We start from the raw sequence: 25,078 nt of genomic DNA on the forward strand, positions 1-25,078 counted from the left end.
GCACTTGGGGAAGATGGGGGTGGGCTTACAGAGTGTAAGACTCAAAAAACTGGGAGGTGGAAGATTAGAACCCCCAGATTTCAAAGACAACTTTTCGAACTTAATTCTACCAAAGACTGAACATCCTTGGGAGATGACCTGTTTAAAGAAAACCCAGTGGAGACTTTTATAGCATTAAGCTATTACTTTAAATTAAATTAGAGGTACGTGTCAAGTTGATCTTGTGTATTAAAGAATAATTTGTTTAAACTTGCCTACGAACAAAAATTTTATACTGTGACTTTATTGATTTTATAGTTAGTGGGCTGGAGTTTAATTTTAAAATTGCCAATGACGAAACTAAACTACTGGCACTTACGTACTAAGTTGGGTTGAGAAGTCACTTGGGTTTTTCAGTTAGCTTGGCTGTGACTAAACACATCTTCTAGGGAAGTCTGTGTGGGTGCATTAACTATGGCTGTGTCTCACAGAGTTCACTTTCTTTGGACATGTCAAGTAGTTCCAGGAAAGAGGCAGGGCCCACAGGTACATCTTTTGTTACTGCCTGCTCACCTTCAGAGCGAGGAGACACTGCCTCCTCAATCCAAAGGAAGGAGCTGATGGCTGTTAAACCTTTAAATATATGGAGATGAAAAACCGCCAAGATGTTGTATTTCAGCATATGGCTTTGGGCATCCTTTATTTTTAATACAAAAGAAGCACTGTGTTTATCAATTCACTTTATTTCTTTGGTTTTATTTCCGTTCCTTTTGTGGTAAGTTTTTGACGTTTTCATGCCTGATTGAAGAACATTTCTTGCAAGGCATTTGTCTGCTACCTGGTGGTCAGAGAGAAAATTGCACTTTCAAGCACGGGAAAACAATATATGTATTTCTGGGCCACATTAAAAAATAGTGATAACATTTCAAATTGTCATTCAGAAGTCCATTGTCTCTCATTTTTATCAATTCAATAAGATGGGTTCTGCATGAGGTCAAATCATTGTTTTCTTAATTTCATTGTGGCTTCAAATATCCATTCTATTATAACGTGAACATCCTAACATGTATCCAGAGAATTTTCTATTTGCTTAATTTCTAGTGTACATAGCTGGGAGGTCAGATGTTATGGAAAGAAAAGGAGCAAAGCAAGATTAAGAGTCATTCCTTAAACTAGGAGGAAGATGGTGTTTCACAAGATGCTTCTCAATGCTGGAGTGGCAAGTAAGCCCAAGGCTTTCCTCTGGTTCCTCTTCTTTTCTCTTTACACACAAACACACACACACACACACTCACACACAAGAAAAGGATAGGCTTCCCTTGGCAGTAATTACTCACTCATAAGTTTCCATTTTGGTGCTCAGGCCCCAAGCAGTATGGCTACTGTTCAGCCTAGCATCAGCTGCATCAGTTTCCTCTCTCTAGTTTTCCTCTGCTGCAAGTTAAGTCACCAAATCCCTTAAAACCTATGCACATCCAACCAGACCCAGGTTTACCTTACCCACCTGTAAGTAACTCTAAAATCTACAACCGGAAGCAAGATGACTATGAAACTAAGGGGGCTTAAGCCTTGGGCCCCTCACTTGCAGCAGCCCCTTCCAAAGCACCTGGAAGAGGCCTTAGCAAGAGTTTTCACATCATCATATTTGCACTTTAATGTAATCTGTCAAGACTCTTTTTCCCTGTGACCTGCCCTCCTTCATACTTTCCCCACAGTGGCCTTGGGCATTTTGAGTTTGGGACAAAGGCACATTGGGTTGCAGATACTCCCTTTTAATTGTAATTTAGAAAGACAGTTTGGAATATTTCCATAAAAGAAGTGAGAAGTTATAAACTCTTGGTATAAGTATATATGGGTATTCTTTTGCTATTTTGAATGTATTCACCAGTGAGCTGAGAGAACATTCAAATTCCTGTGAGTGAAATATGCAAAGAAAAGGTCACAAGAATGACAGATAAAATCAATAGAATTTAATCAATATTGGGAAGTGAATAACAACAAAAATCAGATCATATCCAATCAAAAAATGGGCAGAGGATATCAACAGACATTTTTCCAAAGAAGATATACAGGTGGCCAACAGGCACATGAAAAGATGTCCAACATCACTAATTATTAGGGAAGTGCAAATCAAAATTACAATGAGATATCACCTTACACCCGTTAGAATGGCTATAATTACCAAGACAGGATATAACAAATGTTGGGGAGGATGTGGAGAAAAGCGAACCCTCATACGCTGCTGGTCGGCATGCAAACTGCGGTGCAGCCACTGTGGAAAACAGTATGGAGATTTCTCAAAAAATTAAAAATAGAAATACCATACAACCCAGCTATTCCATTTCTAGGTATTTATCCAAAGAACTTGAAATCAACAATTCAAAGAGACTTATGCACCCCTATGTTCATAGCAGCATTATTCACAATAGCCAAGACATGGAAGTAACCCATGTGCCCATCGACTGATGACTGGAAAAGAAGATGCAGTGTATATATATATACAATGGAATACCACTCAGCCATAAAAAAAAGACAAAATCACCCCACTTACAACAACATGGATGGATCTTGAGAGTATTGTATTAAGTGAAATAAGTCTGACAAAGAAAAACAAATACCATATGATTTCACTCATATGGAAGATAAACAAACACATGGACAAAGAGAACAGATTAGTGGTTATCAGAGGGGAAAGGGGTTGAGGAATGGGCATAAGGGGTAAAGGGGCACATACATATGGTGACAGACAAATAATAATGTACCACTGAAATTGCACAATGTTATAAACTGTTATAACCTCAATTAAACAAAAATCAGATCATTTCAAAAAGAGTACTTCATTAAGAAGAAAAGAGAGAGTCTGGCCTCCTGGCATAGTGGTTGAATTCAGCGTGCTTTCCTTTGGTGGCCCAGGTTCATGGGTTTGGATCCCAGGCATGGACCTATATCACTCATTAGCCATGCTGTGGCAGTGACCCACACAAAATGGAGGAAGATGGGCAGAGATGTTAGCTAAGGGCTAATCTTCCTCAAGCAAGAAAAGAGGAAGATTGACAATAGATATAAGCACAGGGCTAATCTTCCTCAGCAAAAAAAAAAAAAAAAAAAAGAGAGAGAGAAAAAGAGAAGCTTGAATGGAAGTAATGAGTAGGCTCTTGGTATGATAGGTAATCCAATGAAAAGGAAATGTTTCTCATGAACAAAATTTGAAAAGATGTGAATTTCTTGCAGATTTGACAAGAAACACTGACAAAAGAAGAAATTTTAAAAAACTTACAATGCACAACCACTACCATGAGGATATCAGTAACAAAGGGTTTAAAGAGAATCATGAATTCAAAGAGAATTAATATTAAGATAAATCGCTGAGCAAAAACTGCCCAGAGAATTTATGGCTTATAGATGATGGAAGGTTTTCCAAATTTAACCAGAATCCTAAAAAATTTAATTTGATATTCCAAGTATCAAGTTATAAGAAATCCTTCTAAACTACCAAAAATAAAAAAACAAATTTTGATTGAGGAGTTTAGAGAAAACTGCTGAATTATTTTTCTATTCTCTCCATGGAAAATATTATAAAATCAATGTTGTATCAGGAGGCAATTTAAAGAGTATACAGTGAAAAAAAAAGACAGAAAGAAAGAAAAATTTAAAAAAAGGAAAAATTATTATGGACATTTTCAGGTTATTAATAAATAAAATTATGTAACATCTGAATTTTGTGGTATTTGTCAACTTATGAAATTTATAATTTCTTGTAATTTTCTAGTCTAAATAAATATTCACTTTTTTTTTTTAAAGATTTTATTTTTTCCTTTTTCTCCCCAAAGCCCCCCGGTACATAGTTGTGTATTCTTCGTTGTGGGTCCTTCTAGTTGTGGTATGTGGGACGCTGCCTCAGCGTGGTTTGATGAACAGTGCCATGTCCGCGCCGAGGGTTCGAACCAACGAAACACTGGGACGCCTGCAGCAGAGCGCGCGAACTTAACCACTCGGCCACAGGGCCAGCCCCTAAATATTCACTTTTACACCTATTTTTTATTTGTAATTTTTCTTAAAAAGCCTAATTTTCCACCTCCCCTTGTACTTATACCTAAAGTATAAGATTTGGGTCTCTCAAAACCAGTGTCTACCCCTATACACACGTTCACTGTAACTGTTACCAGTTGTGGGTCCCCCTCTCAATTCTTATAAAGCAAAATCTCACACACACACACACACACACAATTAATAGTGATTCACTTTTCTCAAAGAAACTGAATAACAGCTTTATATTTAACTAAAAGGCAACCTTCTTAACATTCCACCCTCAGGCTGAGCTGATGTGATTATCTCTAATGGGAAAGAGACCTGCTTGCACCTTTTAAGTGTGCTACCCTTCCAGTCTTTACCATCACCATCATGGGAACAGACAAAACAAAATCCAAAGGACCTTAGAACTTCAATATCGTTTAGGATCTCTTCCCCAGTATTTTGAAACTAATGACAATTCTTGTTGAATTTACTGTGCTCTCCAGGATGTACTATTTGCTAAAAAAAAAAAAAAAAAATTCCAGGTGTTACTAGTACTATAAGCACTAGCCAGAGAAAGATAAGCCGGTGCTCCCTGGTCTCCACGTAGCAGGTTTGTAGTTTTGTGGGAAAAGCAGCATCTGTTCTGCTTTCTTTGTTCAACAATTTCCAGTGAGGTATTGTATGATAAGGACATCTTTATACTATGGTGTATTTCTGTCCAATATTAAATAAGAAATGCAAATTTCTTAATGCTACGTTGAGTGTGATCCATCTCTAAGCATATATTTGAAATGAAAATTGTAAATCCTAATGCTTACTTAAACACAACAGGCAAATTTCTGTTTTTTTCCTGAACACATAAATTTCTGCAAATTTCTGAAGATACAACTGAAACAATCATCTATCTATTAGCCTAAGCAGTTTCCTTAGTAGGCTGGTAAAAGCATACTTTTCTCTTCAAGGTTTGTATGCTTCTCTCTGACCAGAACCAGGCATTTATTTAAATGGTACAGGAGGTAAGGAAGAGTACTAAGAGGGGACTTCGTTTTAGACTGTTAAAAAAAAAAAAGCCCCAAAATGGAGTCACTTGTGCTAAGCTCCATGTCAGCAAACCAAGACTTAATTACACTTTCAGCCTCTCCCGGGAATGTGACCTTTAACAGTCAATCTAGAACTACCTTGTTAGCACTAGTAAGATAATATGCCTGAGAGACCCTCCACCCTGCCCCATAGAAAGGGGACCTTGCTTGAAATAATCCACTCTTTGATAGAAATTTACTTTTTTCTTCCTCCTTCTGCCTATAAAAGCCTTCCTTCACATAGCTCCTCGGAGCTCCTTTCTATTTGCTAGATGAGATATTGCCTGATTCACAAATCATCGAGTAAAGCCAATTAGATCTTCAAATTTACTCAGTTGAATTTTGATTTTTAACAAAACCCAGGAATGACTGCATGAACTTCAATCTGCTAGATGCCTTGCTGTTGTGATTCTGACCAACTGGCTATAGATTGGAGGTTCCGATGACCTCCTCCTTGGGTTTGAATAGTTTACTAGAGCAACTCACAGAAGTCAGAGGAATACTTTACTCACTAGATCACTGGTTTATTATAAAAGGATATAACTCAGGAACAGCCAGAAGGAAAGGATGACTAGGGCAAGGTTTGGGGAAAGGGTGTGACGCTTCCATACTGAGTGTGCCACTCTCCCCAAATCTCCATGTGTTCATCAACCCAGAAGTTCTCTGAACTCTGTCCTTATAGGTTTTTAAAGAGGCTTTACTACATAGGCATGATTGATTAACTCATTGGCCATTGGTGATTGAACTCAAACTCCAGCCCCTCTCCCCTCCTGGGAGGTCTAGGGGGGAGACCGAAAGTTCCAACCGTCTAATCACATGATTTGCTCCACTGGCAACCATCCCCCATCCTTATGCGACAAAAGGGTTTTCCAAAAGTCACTTCATTAACATAACGAAAGATACCTTTATTGCTGTCATCTCAGGAAATTCCAAATGTTTTAGGAGCTTTGTACCAGGAACTGGATCAAAGACCAAAAATTTCTTATTATAAATCACAGCATCAAACAGGGATCTTATCCTGATTGGCTAAATTTTAAAGCAAATCCATTGCTATGATTGGATTTTATTTCAATCTAAGGACTCATGAAAGGATAAAATAAGTTTAAGATTAGAATGTAACAATTATTATATGTAATGGGTTAATTGAAGAACCTTTATACTTCATGGTATAAACAATGTCTTTTGATTTTCTTCAATCATTTTTTTTTTCAGCAATGTTTTATTGAATTCCCCCCTTGCAATCCTTTTTGACAATATCATGGATAGAGTCCACAAATTTCTGGTTGCTTATGTTTATTGAAACTAAATCCAGTTCTATTTAAAACTACAATCTTTATATTTTATCCAAAGTTCTTCTCCAGAGTGTACATAAGCTGTGCTGTTCAAAGTTTGTCCATAGACTCTTTCTGGTCCATGAATGGTTTGATGCTGGTCAGAGGCACAATAAGTGAGAACAAGGATTTAGAAGCTTGTATAGTACTTGATATTGATGTCAGATCCAAGCCCATCCAAGCCTCTTCTCTAAGTTCTAGACTTCATCACATGGACACAACAGTACCATTGAGGCCCTCCTCTTCCATCCCCTGAGGGCCACAGGGAATTGGAATGAAGCAGAGATTCATCCCCATGTTCTTCCCAGGCACCACATTCCCTTCAAGCCTTGCTAGCACAGGCTTTGAAAGAGGCTCCGCTGTCTTCTCTCTTTTAGTACATGTCTGCCCCATACCTCAAGGGACACATTTCCAAGCTCTCCTAAGAACCCTCTCGTTGCATTCAGCTACAGAAGAAATGGCACCAGTGAGGACGGATAGATTTCTGCAGCTCAGCAATCATTCAGCTGGGGAGTGAATTTCTAGTGATTTTTTTAAATAGTCTCTCCTACATCTTTATGAGAAATTGTCTTGAAGCCCTCTCTCTGACATGGCTTGAGTTAGATGGGAGGGTAGGTGGAGATGGAAAATTTTCTGTCCAAAAAATTGTATTCTCTACACAACTCTCTGCTGGTGTGATGTTTGCTGGTGGTGTCACCAGCTAACTGCCCCAAGTAGCTCAAAGGAGGTTCTGGAAGCACTTAACTCTTTCTCTTTTAGTTGTGTTAAGAGATGCAATTACCAACAGCCCTGAACCAGTCCAAAGCCCTCCACAAGAGTGAGGCCTGCACAGACGGGCCTAGAAATACCCAAGAGTCACCTTGCTTCATTTTAATCTTAAAATCTCCATCCCAGGAAGAGCTTAGGCCTTATTACCATCACAGGTGATGTATGTGGAAGCATGTTCTCAAACTGTACCTGCGTGAGCAAATACCCACCTCCACATGTGATGATGAAACTTCTCTTTTGAATATTCATTCCCCATCCAAAATAAAAGATACTTGTTTTCCCTTGATCAGGGGCCACAGCTTTGGAAGTGATTCTCTGTGATCTATTTATTTGCGCAAATAAATTTTACTTCATGTGACAACTACTTCTGGTGAAGGCTTTGATTTCAACTCACCAAGAAGTGGACCCACTTTGGTTCGGTAATAATAGGGGAGGGAGTTGAAGTGAGTGGGGCAAATTCCACTACTTTTTAGAAAGTCTAAGATTTTCTTTCTTTCTTTTTTTTTTTAAAGATTGGCACCTAGGCTAACAACTGTTGCCAATCTTCTTTTTTTTTGCCAATCTTTTTTTTCTTTTTCTGCTTTATCTCCCCAACCTGCCCTGTACACAGTTGTATATCTTAGTTGCAGGTCCTTGCAGTTGTGGGATGTGTAAGATTTTATTTAGATTACGGGACTATATGATAAATTCTGATTTCGGCTTTGAGTCTTAGCAATAATTCTGGGCCAACAGAAAAAAATTCCTCTCAACCTGTTATATCTGCCTCAGTAGATTGCAGTCTACTTTTACATCTGACCAATACATCACCCTATTAGCTATCTCATCCTACATGGACAGCGGGAACTCATATAGCAACTATGCAGAGTAATCTGACTTCTGATGAGGGACAACAGCTCAGAGTTCAGGGAATTCCCAACCTCTAACTCAGATGTTTCTTTTCCTAATAATAAGCCACATCTAGACCTCCATATGCAGGTAATCTATTTCTCTGAAATGAAGGATGTAGCAAGAATTAAAATGTGTTAAGATATGTGAAGCTCTTAGAACAGTGCTTGGCACAGTAGGCACTTAATAAATGTTAGCTGTTAACTATAGCTTTGTCTACCCAGGATGCTTCACCAATCATCTTATTTTAGTAAAACTGCTATTGTAGCTTGACTGTGCCATTGCTGTAGGTTGGGAAAAAATGGCCCAATTTTCTATCCCTCCATGAATCCATGCCATTTGCAGTGAACTTCTCCCATCAAGAGATAGAGACTCTTTCCCCAATCCTTGAATCTGGGTTGGCTTTGTGGCTTGCTTTGGTCAATAGAATGTATTGGAATTGACTTTGTGTCAGTCTGAGCCAAATTCTCAAATGGCTTTGTGGACTTCTACTCTCTCTTGAATTCCTTCCTTTGCCCAGAGAACAAGCTCACACTAGCCTGCTGGAGCCCACGAGACCATGTGGAGGATAGCTGAGGCACCTCAGTTGGAAGTCAGCCAATCCCAGAAGCTGAGCTACTGAGATGATGTGCAACTGATGATGGACACATGGGGAACCCCAACCAACCAAATCCAGAACTGCCTGTCTGAGCCCAGCCTGGACTGGTAAGCTTCAGAATTAAGAGCTGAAAAAATGTTTTAAGCCAAGATTGGGGTAGTGCCCCTCCTCCAGTCAATGTCTATCTCAGTACTATGTCATTCATTCTACACTTATCAAATCCCACTCAACTTTTAACAAACATTTCAACTGGTATCTCTTCTGAGAAGATTTTTCTAATTCCTTTGAGCAGTTTGTTATCTCACCTGTAATTGAACCTTCATTTTGATATCTGTGTCCCTTTTATAGTTCTTCTCTTAGCTTGCCATGTTGTAGAACTGTTAGAGTGCTGCTCATCCTGGTTTCTCTACAGCTAATAAGTGGACACTCAGTAGGCATGAGGATGTGACCCAGGCCCAGCCAATCATGCCACCTTTTCCTACAGTGGTTTCCCTTAAGACAGGAGCACCAGCACCAGGCAGGGCTAATCAGAATCTGCCTGTATGATACAGCCTCTGAGGAAAAGAGTGTAGTTTACCTTTCAGATTAAAATCTCCAAGAATATAGGCCTGGTGCTGGAAGGGACTAGGAGAGGAACAGACAAGGAGAGAAACTGACCATAGCAGGGAGAACAAGGGTCACAAACAAAAAGAGGAGAGACCTGAGGAACAGAGAGAGGTAAGCAGAGGTGAGTGTTCTATTAACATTGAGCCCCTGAGTCTGGCCTACTTTGGTGGTGGTGAACTCTCTTTTTCACTCAAGCTCTACTGAGTCTTGTTTTGGTTTCTTGCAACAAAAAAGAATCCTTCCAATAATCTTGTGAATTGAGGAAGGTTAATACAAGCTATCATCTTGGTGTTCCATCACTCCTAGATTGGTTGACAACATAAGATGTCTAAATTGGGCACTGCTGAGAGTTAAAAGGGTGCTATTAGTAATTATTCTGAGAAAATAGATGGTAACTGAGACTGTCCCAGAGTTTCCTAGAGAAAACAAGTGAGCCCGGATCTGCAAAGCTTAAAACCAGATGCTGGAAAGTTATCTTACAAAAAATCCAAGTATAGATCTTCTATGGGTTTCCTTCTGTGGCAGCTGGTCGACCTCTCCTCTCTCAGCCCTTTTGGGTACAACAATGCAGTTAGTGCACAAAAGCCCACAGGAAGCAAGATTTATTGAACAGGTAGCAATTAAACTCTGAAACTATGTTGTGTTCATGTAGGGTATTTCTTAAAGTTCTGTTTGTAGTCATTCTAACTTAAGGAATGAAAATAAAAGTGCAGGTCTTAATCTATGTGTGGGAATGTTCTTTTAGGATATTGTGTTTTCTATCCTTGGGGGATTAGATGTTGAATATGTTTGGTATATAAATGTCATACTCAGATAAAATTTTTTGTTGGCAACACAAAAGAGCACAACATGCGACTAAAGCTAGAGAAATGTTCTGATTTCTATTAACTTTTATGTTCCTGTATAAGCTAAAGCAGTTGAGACAATAGTAATTAGTCTTCCAATCTCCCATTCCTGATGTAATGGCTTGGCAGCTTTGAGGGTAGGGGAAGACTAATGAAGAGTAGGTAGGTCAGTGTTCTGATGGACAGCAGCAATCGGCAGGACCATTAATACAGGACTGGAGTCCAGTTGGAAGTCTTATTATTATGGTGCTCATCTTGCTTGTTCAGTTGCTGACCCACAACCCAATTTTACCCTTTACCTTTTCTTCCGTGGAATAAGCAACCAAACATGTGGGCATAAATCAGCAGTAAAGTCAATGCGTGTGTGTGTGTATAGAGCAGGTGATGGTGGTGGTCATCTAAAACATTTACATTAACCTCCACATTCATTCTGAGAACAAAAATCAGATCAGAAAAACCTAGGAAATGAGTGATAAGGATTACCACTTTTATCTTTATGTTCTTTTTCTTTCCTTTTAAATCAAAATACTCAATAATTAAGGATCTTTTCTCTTTTGAAAGTGTCCAGTGTTGAGATCTCAATTCAGATGCGCTTTGTGGGTGAGCTACAGAGAACTGAGATAGGCCCCAAAATAATCCAGAAGCCATTCTGTGAAGTTGGCAAGTGAAAGGTAATTCCTTTTAAGAAATGTTAAGCACCCACTCCGTATGTAATTACTAACTGCAGGGGAAATTAAGATGATAAAGACACAAATGGGTATAGTATAAAAGAAGCTAAGAAAAGAGTTAAAGAGGGGTACAAATATCCCAATTGGATTTGATGACAGAGCAGATAATATCAGCCTGGAAAAATTAGAAAAAGCTTCTTGGAAGAGGAACCATTTGAAATGGACCTTAGAGGTTGAGGAATTTTTTCATGCATAGCTAGGGGAAGAAAAGAAACACTTCAGAAACAATCGAAAGCTCAGGGGAAGGAAAGTTTGGACTATTTCCAGGAAGAAAAGGTAGTCACCTTCTGCAAGATAGAACAAGAAGGCTAAAAAAGTAGAGTTATATAGTAGGGAAATACACGTCTGAAACCATATTTATTCCTAATGTTAGCATGTTAGCCTATCCCTGCACAATGACACACATACACACATGACACATCCTAAGCCAGTACTTTGGAACTGGTAGGTCATAATCTGATGTAGTCCTGCTAGGTATCTTCACCATAAATCACTGCTAGTCTCTCTTCGACATTTTTCAGCAACATAAAAACCTGTGACTTCTATTTCACAGTCTATGTACAGATTTCAATATCATCACAATTCATGGTCTATATTTTGCACTTGTGGGTGGGAGGGCACTATAATGTCCTCCTTCCCCACCACCGCACTGGTGTTTTGGTTCAGAGAGTACTGACTAGGAATTTGAATTTATTTATTATTATTATTATTTTGTCATAGGGGACCTCTTGGAGGATTTTGAACAAAGGAATAGCTTCATGGGGATTTGTCTATCATCCATATGTAGGAAAAATTGGGGAGATGTGGTAACTGGGAAAACAGTTAAAAGCTCACAAAAGTCCTAATAAAAAGTACTACGGTTCTATGCATAGGTAGGAATAGTGAGAATCGATAAGAGAAGATAGTTTCAAGAGACTTTGTCAAGGTAAAATCTAAAGAATCTAAGAATTGATATGAATGGCAAGTGAGAAAGATGATGACATTTGTACAGAGAATAGTAATATCATCAGTAGAAATAAAGGCGTCAAAAGAGAGCTAGAGAGAACTTAACAAGTATGATTTTGGACATAAGGCATTTCAGTTTTCCCTCTGGTATGTTATGCGTAAAGCTAAACTTTCCAAAAGGTAAATTATTTAGAAGAGGCTAATTAAATTGTAGTTGGAAATAATAATGAGATAATAAGAAGTTTTCTTAAAAGGACTCCTCATTTCCACTAATATGAACGAGCATTTAAGTTGCATAATATGCCCATTTCACTGGGAGGGGCAGAGAGAGAACAATTTAAATAAAGTGTATGATTCCTCTTTGAGTAAATGAGATGGGAGCCGTGAGTTTGCTGTTTTCATGGAAGGGGTCAGTTCCATTAGCCTCTGGAAGTGTGGACACTGATCTCCCTGTGGAGATCAGTGCTTACAATATTTGACCAATCCCAATTTTTGCCTTTTGTACTGCCTTTAGAACTAACCCCTCAATGGTATGACCCCACTGTGTGGTTTGGAATGGGGAAAGCCAAGGGAACTTGGAGTTCAAATACTCAGGTGCCAGCAGCATCGAAAAATCCCTCTATATGCTTTAAAAGAACTTAAAGTCATTTGATAATGAAGACAATACTTCCAGTCTGGTGTCTAATACATTTACTTCCCAGCAGCATAATACCACTTTGGTCAGGTTGAACCACTGCACAATTTTGCAGCTCTTTCAGAAAAATAATGAAAACAATTGGAAAGACACAATCACATGCAATGGTGAGAAAATAGTACTATTGCCCAATCTTTCCCTGTAAATGTGAAATGTCCTTAGTTCATCTCCACACTGTGTATTTATTATAAGCCCTTACAGAAGGGATTTTGTTTCTTTCGGGTTTTTGTAGCACCAAATAGACACAGTGGCTAACCATAAATAATTCTGAAAAGTCATTGAAATATTTATCACATGTCTTAAGTTTTCTGGATCTTTACTTTTATCCACACCTCTGGCTGAAGTATTCTTCATGAGAGTAATGTATACCATAAGATTGAGTTCTTACTCTATTTCTGCAACTGATGTGGTTTGTTGACTATAATACTCTACTAATATCTTTTCATATACTACTTTACAATTTCAAAGTACTTTTATATACAGTGACTCATTTACTTTAATGTGATGGTGTCCGCCAAGCCACAGATAATGGTTAAACACAGGAGCTCCTGTGTTACACTGCATGGGTTCCAATCCTAGTTTCATCTGCTAGCTGTGTGACCTTGGACAAGTCACATATCTATGCTTCAGCTTTCTTGGTTATAAAATGGAACCTACTAAAATTGTTAAAAGGATTCAATGAGATAGTCTATGAAAGTATTGAGCACAGTAGAGCCTAGGAAGAGCTAAATATATGCTAGTTATGAATAAATTTTTACTTACGTATCTCACTGGGGCTCAACCATGGTGTATGGATAAACTGAGCAGCATTTTTGAGTGGTGTATTTAGAAAAGCAGGCTCACACAGATATGTGCAGGGAGTCTTTCATGATTTACAGGGGGTTAGGAATTTTATTTCTTCCATCAGCTGTGAAGAGGGACCCAATGAACAGTAAACTCTAGTTATTGCTGGAGTAAGTGTTGAGGAGTTCCTCACAGTAGACTCCATGAAGGTGCTAGGTCTGTCTTGTTTGCATTGTATTTCCAGAACCTAGCACATACTTGGTGCACAATAAATATCTGTTAAATGAGTAAAGACATGGAAAAGTCTTAATAGCTATGCAACTGGTTAATCTTTAGCTAAGGTACATTCTAGGAATCAAATATAAAAGAAGTGATCTTTTGAAAGCAGGAGAAGACTTAGAGATGTTGTCTCCAATTACTATGAACTCCTTAGAGAAAAGTTATTAATAAATATTGAAAGGTATGTTAACAATATGCTTAATGATGTGACTTTTCTTTTTAAAAGATGAAAACATAGTATTTTATAAAATTTATAAATGGAGTTACATATTTGGATCATCCTTGCCAACTAACTCAAGGAACTTTCATAAAGAACTAGAAAGGTTGAGTTTTATTCATTGTAAAAACTCTGATTTCCCAAGTATTATTCCTTATCTAAATGTCTTCAAACTCTTGAACCTTTGAAGTAATTGATTTCAAATTCGTCTATTTAAAAAATATTTATGAAGAGTCAATTTCTAACTATGAAATTCAGAAATTATAGTACCAATCAGTATAGTATAAATCAGTGAGATTTTTCAAATTATCAGAAGGCAAATTCATTTATTTGTCTATCCACCTACTCAATCATTCTTTCATGTAACAAATATTAATTGGGTGCCTACATTGTGCCAGGCATTATCCCAGATGCCAGGAATACAGCAGTCCACAAGGCAGTCGTAGCCATTTCTCTCATGGAGTCTATGATTTAGAGGGACGAGATGGCGTGACAACATGTTTTGGGAGCTCTTGCTCCATGTCGGCCTACCCGGAACTTCAGAACATCGCTTTGTACTGCATGATGCTGTTTAAAGCTGTCTTACTAACAGCATTTGTTTGTATGATAAACACACACTAGCTGAAAGATGAGAGATTCAGGCATTATTCACACATCCACAAATATCTATAAATGTTTGAAATAATATAGACAAAATATTTCAACGTCTTGGAGTCCTATAGGCACAACTAAGTAAAATGAACTGAGCTCAGATCATTTTGATTTGTCACGGTAGAAAACTGCATTTGTAAATTAGTGTAATCCATCTCTAGTCAGGTTCTTCAGAGACAGCATTGAATTCTTAAAAAGCCCCTGAATGCTAGATTCTGCATTTAGATCTTAGCATTGTCTTAAAAGATAGCCATAGTTCATATAACTGGAGAATCCCCTGTTGATTACATGATTGAGGAAGCACAAAAGTCTGCTATTCTTTCCAAAGTCAATTGTAATTTAAGCTCATTATCTCCCTGCAGATGTTCTATTTCAAATGGCAACAGAATCAAAATGTAAATGCCCCAAAGAAAAGGCTCAAGTATTCTTTAACTCAACTGTGCTCTGTTATTTGCCTTCAAAATCATAGCAGAAAAGAGTTTAGAAAAATCTGGCCACCAACCCGACCAAGGGAAAGAACCAAAATTTCATCAGGATCACTGATGAATAGTCATAACAGATTTTTCCGCTAACTTTTAATATCTAGTTTAGGATATTAAAGATTGAGCTTCATGTAAGGGCAACCCAATAGGCCTTTATTTTGATATGGTTTTGAACATGTCAGTAGCACTAATATAATCATTAAGAATAAAGAGCTTTAGGACAAGTTGTGGTGATTTTCTTCCATTTCCCTCTTGCATCAGTGAACCTTAGGGAACCACATGGGCCCTCTCTGAGTCTTAGGGATGGCTACTTTTGATTAAACTTTAGGGGAACGCTTACATTTCAACGACTAGATTTTAGTGAAGCAAACTGGCCATTTGACTGGTCCTTTGTATGTAGGGCCACTGTGACATGTAATCTGTCCCTAGATGCCTTCAGTGTGATGGATTGCCCCTCACTTTGACAAAAGGCTTGGCGTACATTTATTAGCACTTAACATTACGCAAATGAAGCATAAAATACACAGACTTTTAGAAAACACAAATGTAACATATCTGCTTATTTGATACTTGCTTCTGTAACACTATGACAATATTTATATTGACGTGAAAACATGATCAATTAATATTAACCACTTACAGCTAAATGAAAACATACTCACCTTAAGCTCCAAATGTATACAATGTATTGAAATGTGTTGAAATGACCATTTTCTCATTACAAGGGTGCATTGATTTCCCTTTATGAGAATCTGTGGCATTGCCTGAAGAGCTTTCACATTCTTTGTTAAATGATAACTAAAATATATGTTTTATTAAAGTTTTCTTATAAAAATGAGAACTACCTCTTTCAAACTGAATAATACTCACGTCATCTCCATTCATTCCCTTTAGTCATGCTTGTCTCTTTTGTAAAACTATTTTACATAACATTCAGGGTCCTGACCCTTGCCCTCCCCACCAGTTCTCTAGTAAAAAATGATATGTCTTCAAGGATGGGAACCTGTTGCCACAGCAGGACACTGTTGAAATTGGCATACCTCCTCCTTTCCTTGCTGTTTGTCCTCTGTTGGGTGACAGACTATGAAGAGTAGCCAGAACTTGGGACTGACAATAATACAACCTGACAGGGCAAAATAAAATGTGCTGGGCAGTTCTGATTGGTTTTATTTTCATGAAAACTGTTCCTAAACTGAGCTTCATAAATTTCTAATCTGGGGGACTATCTGAAACGTGAAATTTATTGTATCTTGGGGAATCAATTTCTGCCTTTGAGAAAAGGGTATATTTAAATATTTGCTTAGTTTTAATGACCTATCTAGAGTGTTTCGGCTAGAGATTTATTCTTTTTTCAGGTACATTTGTGTGCTTAACATATTTAAATGCCCAAATAATTATTGCTTCCTATTCATTCCATAGAGTCAAATCAGACTTATGTACCTAGATTTATTGTAAGCTGAAAGTTATGATCTGTATAGCTGGCTCTAATAGATCATTTTCCAGTAAATGGTACTTTCTGAAAGATGATATCTCATTGTCTATTTACCTACATGAATATGTGTAATGAAGTAGGTATCTTTTCCCTCTAGATGCAGCAGCATCTTTTCATTCACAAAATCAATATCACTGGTTTACATATTCCTAATTTCAACAGGAATAATACCTTTGATCTTAGATTGCCAAAAATATCCAATTTCTATTTGGGAATACTGATCTAAACTTTGTATGACATATATATGTGTATATACATGCATATATACTATAATTTAGTTTTGTAAAGCCCTAAGCTTTAAAATCTCAAATAGACTTTTATGACAGCACGTCAGTGTAGGTAAAAAGAGTTTAGATTTCTCCAGAGTTTATCAATCAAAAATATAAAACTTAACAAAAAATATTGAGAGCAGGGTTCGATATAAATATCATGAGGATCAGTTCATGAAGCTAGGTCCTTTGCTAGTATTCTCTTACCAGATTCGTAACACTTGGTAAGAAAAGACCTAAGTTTGTAACAAATACACTCTGATAATATATATACTGTGGAATAAATATACATTATATTCTGTTAGAATTAATAATAATAGATATAAGCAATACTTAAATTAAACAAAAACTACAGTAGTAGAGTTCTCTATTCTTGCTTCTAGCAAACTAAAAGTTGAGCTAAAATTTCCCCACTACATTAGTGCATAATAAAATTTATGGAAACCAAAAATAAAAAGCCAATTGCTTCTAGAACCTGAATGGAGTACAAATATAATGTAATACTTGCCATTTTCAAGAGGGGGATAGAGGTTGAATTCGCTATTAACTGGAATTCTAACTCAGACGACTCAGCAATGCGATTGTGGAACAGGTCAGGGTGAGAGGCAATGTGTAGGTTTCTTTTAAGTGGTGACAACTTTGAACTGATGCAGTTTGAACCACAGGCTAATGAGGGATTTGTTAGTCTCTGGAAAAGCTATAGACCCAAGAATAAGTTAATCCTGGCCCTGGTGATTTCTCTGAAAGTCATGGACTTCATTCTTCTTATACTCTTTCAGACTGCAGACTGGAAAACTCTCCCTTTACACACTGAGAATTCCCATCACACTGAATGGAAGGTCTGTGTGTGTAAAGTGCACGTGAGCAGCAGGGGTTCAGCCCTAGAGAAAGAAGGTGTCGAGTTGCCTTGGTAAAGAATTTATACAACACGTGTTCACAGCTTCTTGATAGGTATAATTATCAGTATTGTCTTTTCCTTTGACTATGTGCTAGGATTCTGAAGCACGGTTTCAAATTTGTGACTATCAGATGTTTGATCAAGTAGTTTTTCTTCAAGGACCTGAGGGGGAAAGAGTGAAAAGAAATCCGTGGTTAGTATTCATTTGTCAACTAAAATGTGCTAAAAATATCAAAAGAGCATGTGCTATGTGAGAACAGCAAGGAGTATTTTGGGCGCTATCATTCATGTTCAGTCTTCCACATTTGAAAAAAAATTGTTTCATGTTTTCAAAGGAAGTAATTATCAAATGAGGATGGAAAAGACACAGTTATTCCCTAAAATGAAATAAAGAACACCAGTTTGGAAACATGTAAAACATTTCTTACTCCCAACTCCAGATGACACTATTTTTCTTCACGAAGGCATAGGACAGTTAACCTTTATATCGCGACTCTTAGGGAGATTAGTGGTACTCCTGTTGAGGTGCAGGCCAGCACAACCTCTCTCTGATAGGCTGCAAGCACCAATATCCCTTCTCTGAAGCAGATAGGCTTGTTTCTTCTCCCACAAGTTCAGCCTAACACTGAGTAAAACGGAGTAGGCAGCTGCCCATATGGTCAGATTTGGGAGAGCAGCACCCCCAAACACTTCCCCCACACCTGTCACTCTTCCACCATTAGGGAGTCATTTTTTTCAGAGAGAGCAGTCGTTTTTAATCTGTATGTTTTTTTTCTCTTTAAAGATTTTATTTTTTTCCTTTTTCTCCCCAAAGCCCCCTGGTACATAGTTGTATATTCTCAGCTGTGGGTCCTTCCAGTCGTGGCATGTGGGACTCCGCCTCAGCGTGGCTTGATGAGTGGTGCCATGTCCGCGCCCAGGATTCGAACTGACGAAACACTGGGCCGCCTGCAGCGGAGCATGCGAACCCAACCACTCGGCCACGGGGCCGGCCCTTTAATCTGTATTTTTAAAGCTGCAGATATTTTTATTTCAATGAATGCAGAGCGCCATATACAAAACAGATTTTAACAAACTGCTCTGGTTGACATGAAAGTTGGGGGCGCCTTGCAATCTGCCTCTTCTGCATCAACACTCGCCAGCTGCCACGCCTTCTAGAGATGGGCCTCAAAGCCCCTGGGCCAACAGAGTGGAACTGAAAGCCATGCTTGAGGCCACTGGGCTTCTTCCTGAGCTACCCAACAAGATAGGACATGAAAGCATGATCTGCCATTAACACTGTAACCACGGCAACACGACAACTACTCCTATTACCAGCTACAATTTATTCAGAGCTTGCTAATTGCCACATACTTTAAGAGTTTTACATATTTTTTCTTATTTAATCTCCACAACAGACCATTTTACTGAGTCTTATATTGAATAGCTTCCTACAAGTCCCTTAGCTACCAGGTGACAGAGATCTAGAGACTGAGTTTTTAATGAACAAATTTATCATAGAGTTACATGTCCCAAGGGAATGGGACTTAGGACAGGTGAATTTGAGAGTCTTAGATCTCTTCATCTATCCAGAGAGGAGCAGGCCTGAGAGACATGCCAGCAACTGAGAGAGCACTGGGCATCCAAAATGCGGGACACTGAAATGCATACTAGGAGGAACCTTCTGCATCAAATGTTCTCACTATTTCCCTCATTCCCATGATTTATAATTCAACAGATTAATGATTTTTTTGAAATAAAGTCCTCTTTCCCATATTAGTGTGAAATTTTTTAATCAAATTGCTTTGCTAACTTTTAAATGAGCCACTGTGGCAGGCAGAATAATGGCTCCCCAGATATGTCCACCTCCTAATCCCCAGAACCTGTGAATATGTTAGATTCCATGATAAAGGGAAATGAAGGTTGTAAATGGAATTAACATTGCTAAACAGCTGATGTTAAGATAGGGAAATTATCCCGGATTACCCAGGTGGGCCCAATGTAATTGACAGTGGAAAAGGAGAGAGGAGAGAGAGTTGGGGAAGCAGATCTGACAATGGAAGCAGAGGTCAGAGCAATGCAATGAGAGAACTCGACCACCATTGCTGGTTTTGAAGATGAAGAATGGGACCATGAGGCAAGGAATGCAGGCAGCCTCTAGAAGCTGGAAAAGGAAAGGAAATGAATTTTCCCCTAGAGCCTCCTAAAGCCCAGTGAGACTGCATTGGACTTCTCTCCTACAGAATTACTAGATAATAAATTTGCGTTATTTTAAGCCATTAAATTTGTGATAAATTTGTAGCACTGCAATAGGAAACTAATCCAGCTGTGAGGATGAAATACTTTGAAGTATGGGGTACTCGTTTGGAGGTAAGTGGTGGGGTGCATTGAATAACTCCAACTCTAAGCAGCATGGGAATGAGTCCCTGGAAAGCTCCTGCGAATGTGACTCCAAGGGTGGATAGGGGAATGCGAGGGCAGGTGCCAGTGAAGACAGAGGCAGAAAAGCACAGTGTTCAGGAGACAGAGGCTTGGAAGCCCATGTTTCTGAGTTTGAATCATGGCCCTATCACTTATGTGAGGGATCAGAATTTGCCACCCCAAAATGTGCATCTCTGGTATGAAGAAACTTTGACCCTCCCCCTGACTGCCTAAAAGAATTTAAGACAGAAGGCCTGTCCCAGGAAAGAGCTATCACCAGAGATAACTATACTGTAATATAAAGTAGGTGTGATAGACAGGGAGGCACCCAATAAGGCCCATTTTTATCAAAGTTCTCTCTCATTTGGTTATAGATGGCCCAGAAACATTTGTTTACCAAACATTTGCTTCTCCATCTCCATGTAATTTGCCTTCCTCCCTTCTGAAGTCCCAAACTACTACCCCCAACATCCTCTTTTGTCTTTAGCTGAAGACGATATTTAAGGTGGAGGCTTTGGCCATTTTGGCGAGTTACTTAGTTTTCCTGGATGTCTTCCGTGTATACATGTTATTAAACTTTGCTTGGTTTTCTCCTGTTATTCTGTCTTATGTCAATTTAATTCTCAGACCAGTCAGAAGTACCTAGAGGGTAGAGGAATAATTCTTCATGCCTTACACTTACTAGCTGTGAAATGTGGTATAGATCTTTAAAAATCCTACATGCTTCAGTTTCCTTCTTTAAAATGAGATTAAAAATAGCAACTAATACTTATAGATTATTGTGAAGATTAAGTAATTATTAAATATATGAAGCACTTGGAAAAGTTCTGGGCACACTGTAATTGCTTAATAAATGTTATCCAGCCTTATGATGATTATTTCTGGCCCAGTTTTCTGCTTGGTAACTCTGGGTTCCTTGGTTTCAATTTTATCAGAGTCATCCTTTGGTACCAGGTCCTCTCAGTTGGGTAGCAGTTCCCTAGGTCAGATCACCAGGACCATGGCTGTGGCAGTGGTAGTAGAAGGTATAGAACAGTCAGTGGTGGACAAAGTTAGATAAATAGGGGCCTGAAGAACAGGAGGAAAAAGAAATTGGTGAGGCCGCTGGCAAAGACCAGCTGTACTCTGTATAGCTGTTAAGATCCAGCCTGGTTTTGAACAAAATGAATTCTCTACCCCAGATCCAGCAATAGAAGGTCAGAGAAGTTAAATAAGCTTTTGGTCTTGAATTCCTCAGAATGGTGACATCTCAAGGAGTATTCCTCTTCCTTCCTACTTTTACTCTTTGGTAACTGGGTGAAATATGGGTGTACATGCAGTCACACTTTTAAAATAAGATACTTATCAATGTTATGCTTTCCCAAAAATAGTGGATATTGCATAAAAAAACATAACCATATTCTCTGTCCAGATTTCTATATTATAATTGTATAACGATCATATCTTTTACATCTTAAAAAACATAATCTATTCTTCCCAATTATCAAACATGGAACTTACGGGAAAAGACAATTGAGTTTTGCTTCAGGACAGTTTAAAATTAAAAGTAGGCATGAGAGATATTCTCCACACACTACTTGCATTCAACCTATTTTCCATTTGTATCCAGCACTTACTATTACTGGTAACTTCATAGCTTATACCATCTCAGATAAAAAAAATTACTACTTCTCATTTAGAGAATAGAAATTGCATTTCATGTGATAAACAATAAGACAACATCCGACAAGTATTTCGCTCTACCTGGTCTTTGCATGAATTATCAAACTTGAAAAAAAAAATCAGAGTTCTGCTCAAAGTAAATAGGTCAAGCTAGCTTCAAATCTCTTTGTAAAAGCAACCATAGCATGAGTTAGCAAGTGTAACAAATCCATTTAATCCTTAAAAATCTAATTAATTAAAATTTGAACAAGAGGTAATGTAGGTCTCTTTGACTGAATTCACCATAAAATCCATGGATGACATGACTTGGTTGTATTTCGCGTGTACTTCAAATGGCCACTACAGCTTCATCTCAAGGGGCCACGATCATGTGGATTGCAAGTGCTGTGTTGGCAAGCATAACTATAAATTTCACGTTTACTTAAATAGAGCTTTACCATATCCTGTGCAGGAAAAAACATACTTTGAAAATGCCTTTTAATAAAAATGTTCATCTTTCATGATGAGACAATAGGAAATTCTGAAGCAATTTAATCAAGACTGATGGAAGTGGAATTGAGTACATGGCCCAGCAAATATTTATGGCCAAGTTGTCTACTTCCAAAGATGCCTGAATGACCAGAAAATATTATGGTCATTCAAGCTTTATGTAAGCTTGGAAGCTTTTAGTAAGCTTTAGTAAGCTTCCAAGCTTATGGAAGCTTTTAGGAAGACCTCAGAAGTCTGAATGACAACATATTTCTTTCAAAACACTTCAGAACAATTTTACTCTGGGCCAGTGTGGTAAACCAGTTAGGAGAATTGTTGCAAGTCTGTATTACTGAGGATGGGAGAAAAAAAGAGTGGAGAGAGAGTCAATGTTTGACTAAAGAATAGTGGACTGTTATTTGCAAAAAGATCTTTGGGATCTGACGGTACAAATGGAAAGTAACTTTACATTTGGAGTGGATAGAGAGGAGAAAGGTATGGACAAAATGACTTCTTCATATGTGTCCATATCACTCCATCTCAAGGATATCATCCTAGTCCAAGCCACCATATCTCTTGTTTGGACTACTATGCAATAGCCTCCTAAGTAGTCTCTGCTTTCACCCCTACCCTCCAAAATCTGTTCTCCCCACAGCAGCCAGAGTGATCTTTTTCAATACATAAATCAGATTGTGTCATACTCTTGCTTAAAAACCATCAGTGGCTTCCATTGCAATCAGATTTAACTTCTCTCAGTGGTTTAAAAGCTTTCCGTGACCTGGTCCCCACCTATCTCACTGTCCTTCTCACTTTTTATTCCCTAACTACCCCGGCTTTCTTTCTGTTTATCAAATGTCAAATGGCTCATGTCTGCCTTAGAGCAACTGCATTGGCTATTTCCTCCTCTACTTATGCTCGCTTCCTGGCTTCTCCTAGTCATTCAATCTCAGTTTAAATGTCACCTCCTTTGAGAGGTCTTCCCTGATCACCTAATCTAAAGTCACCACCTAGCCAGTCTTTATCAAAGTACCCTATTTCAACTCTGCAAAGTACAGGTCCCAATAGGACATTTTTATTTACTTGTTTATCAACTATCTCCTCCAGCCTGAATGTAAGTATAGTGACAGCAAGGGCTTTGCTTTGCTTAACCTGTTTCTACAGCCCATTGGGCAGTGCCTGGTCCACAGCAGTGCCAAATAAATATTTATGGTTGAATATTGTAGTTTTTACAATGGAAGGTAATTTTAGATAAAGACACCAAACTGTGGTATATATAATAAAACTAGCAGACTGTAAAAGAAAGATACCTAGTTGGATTCCCAGGATTGTCTGAGGACAAAGCCCGTACTCTTTTTACTTCCCCATGTAGTTTCTCCTTTCTGTGTCACAAAAAAATTAAAGTCTCATATCATATTGAATGTTTCTAATGATAGTGCAAATAGTAATATAATATTAAATGAGTTAAAACCACCAAGACCCACTGTCATCCTTCCAAGAACATTGGAACCTTATTTCAAATACACATTTGTAGACATCATGGTGTGGAAGTATCTGATGATATGAGCTGTCTCTTCCAAAGGATAGTAAGGAAAATTTTTATAACTCCAGAATATCTGATGTTGGCAGATGAAATACCTGGTAGAGTAAGAAGGAAAATAATCCTATGCTACTCGTAAGTGTGGTTGTGGGGACTCCACTGAAGCTACTGCAGCTTCATATCATTCATCTAAAAAAGGAGCTTTTAATGATACTTACCTTGAAAGGTTTTTCTGAGGATTAGGGATAACATGTGAGAAGGGTGCAGCACATAGCAGGCACTTCAAAGATGGTGATTCTTACTCTTCACATTTTTTTTCTTGAATTTTGAAAAAATATATAGCAAAACCTGACTTAGCATTCTTTGTCACAAAGTGGAATTTAGAAAAAGGCAGTTGCATTTTAGACACATTTTAAGTGAGTACCCAAAGAGAATTTCAGAATCTCTCAGATCATGGACACCGGCAGGTCTCCACTTCATTCTTTTCAGTTGAGCATTTTTCTAATAAACTGTTCTTTAGTATTCTAAAGTGGATCTTCCCAGGATCAGCACTATGTGGTTGTTTAGGTTGTATACTGTGCAACAGCAGCCAGCCAAGGCGGAGAGTTGTGACTGGAATCCAGCCCACAGTCTTGCCATCTTGCTATGTGTCTAAGGAGCTGGGTTTGCACAGAGCCTGCATTTTCCTAATTTGTATAAAGGCATCTATAGTCTGTACCTGGCCCTCTCAAAGTGTATTATTTTTCAAAATAGCTTACATTTGCAGGGAATATAGCTGAATGACATGTAAAGTAAGCAATCATTTTGTTTGCATTTTCTGAGATCATTGTTTTTTGTTTGATTTTTTTTTTCGATTATTAAATCTAATGACTTTGTTCCAGCTGTCTAAGAAACTATTAAAAAAAACCCAAACTTGTATGTGGAAGGGACTTTCCTTGTATGGAAGAAGGCGCTTCTCACCTATGACATGTGGTTTTGCTGTGTTTGTTGCTGCTGCTGCTGTTGCTGCTGCTGAATTAGCAATTGCTGCTGCTGCCGACGCCGGGCTGTCCGTAGCTTTTCAAAGCGAGCCTCCATTTCTTCCAGGACTTTTGGGGTGTATCTGACCACCAGCTTGACAGTGTCCTTAGCGGCCTTGAGTAGTTCCACAGCTTTCTCATGGTGTTCTCCCTCCACACTCTGAAAAGACAGTGACATTTCTTGAAGGGGAGAGCTTCTATGTTCTTTTCCCTGAGAGACAAATCTGAAATGAGTATCATATTAAATCCCAGTTTGAAATTTGAAGAAGGCATGGCAAATGGGATTTACTGCCATCAGCATTACTATTTATTGCATTTGCAGTTGGACTATAAGCAGGTTAGGCTGCAATAGGGTAAAGAATGGGTTGAATGGGATTCAAGTTAGGAGGGTGAGAAACAATGAAGACCTAGAAGGTAACGCTAACATCTAGAATGGGGTTTCTAAATTT

At 38.3% G+C, this 25,078-nt stretch overlaps 1 protein-coding gene across 5 annotated transcripts in view; it reads right to left on the reverse strand.

The window, feature by feature from the left end:
• Window positions 1-12,453: 12,453 nt before the first annotated feature.
• Window positions 12,454-25,078, reverse strand: part of LIN7A (lin-7 homolog A, crumbs cell polarity complex component) — a 134,992-nt gene continuing 122,367 nt past the window's right edge. For 3 of the 5 annotated variants that reach the window (XM_001490031.6, XM_070254545.1, XM_070254546.1), the window contains 2 exons: window positions 24,571-24,789; window positions 12,454-17,705 (listed from right to left, as the gene is read on the reverse strand). In XM_001490031.6, the coding sequence (XP_001490081.1) occupies window positions 24,571-24,789 (219 nt within the window). In that variant the 3' untranslated portion in view covers window positions 12,454-17,705. The remainder of the gene's footprint in view (window positions 17,706-24,570; window positions 24,790-25,078) is intronic. The other 2 variants (XR_011433774.1, XR_011433775.1) reach the window with 1 other exon arrangement.

The sequence above is a fragment of the Equus caballus genome, chromosome 28 (assembly GCF_041296265.1).
Source record: "Equus caballus isolate H_3958 breed thoroughbred chromosome 28, TB-T2T, whole genome shotgun sequence".
Lineage (NCBI taxonomy): Eukaryota > Metazoa > Chordata > Mammalia > Perissodactyla > Equidae > Equus > Equus caballus.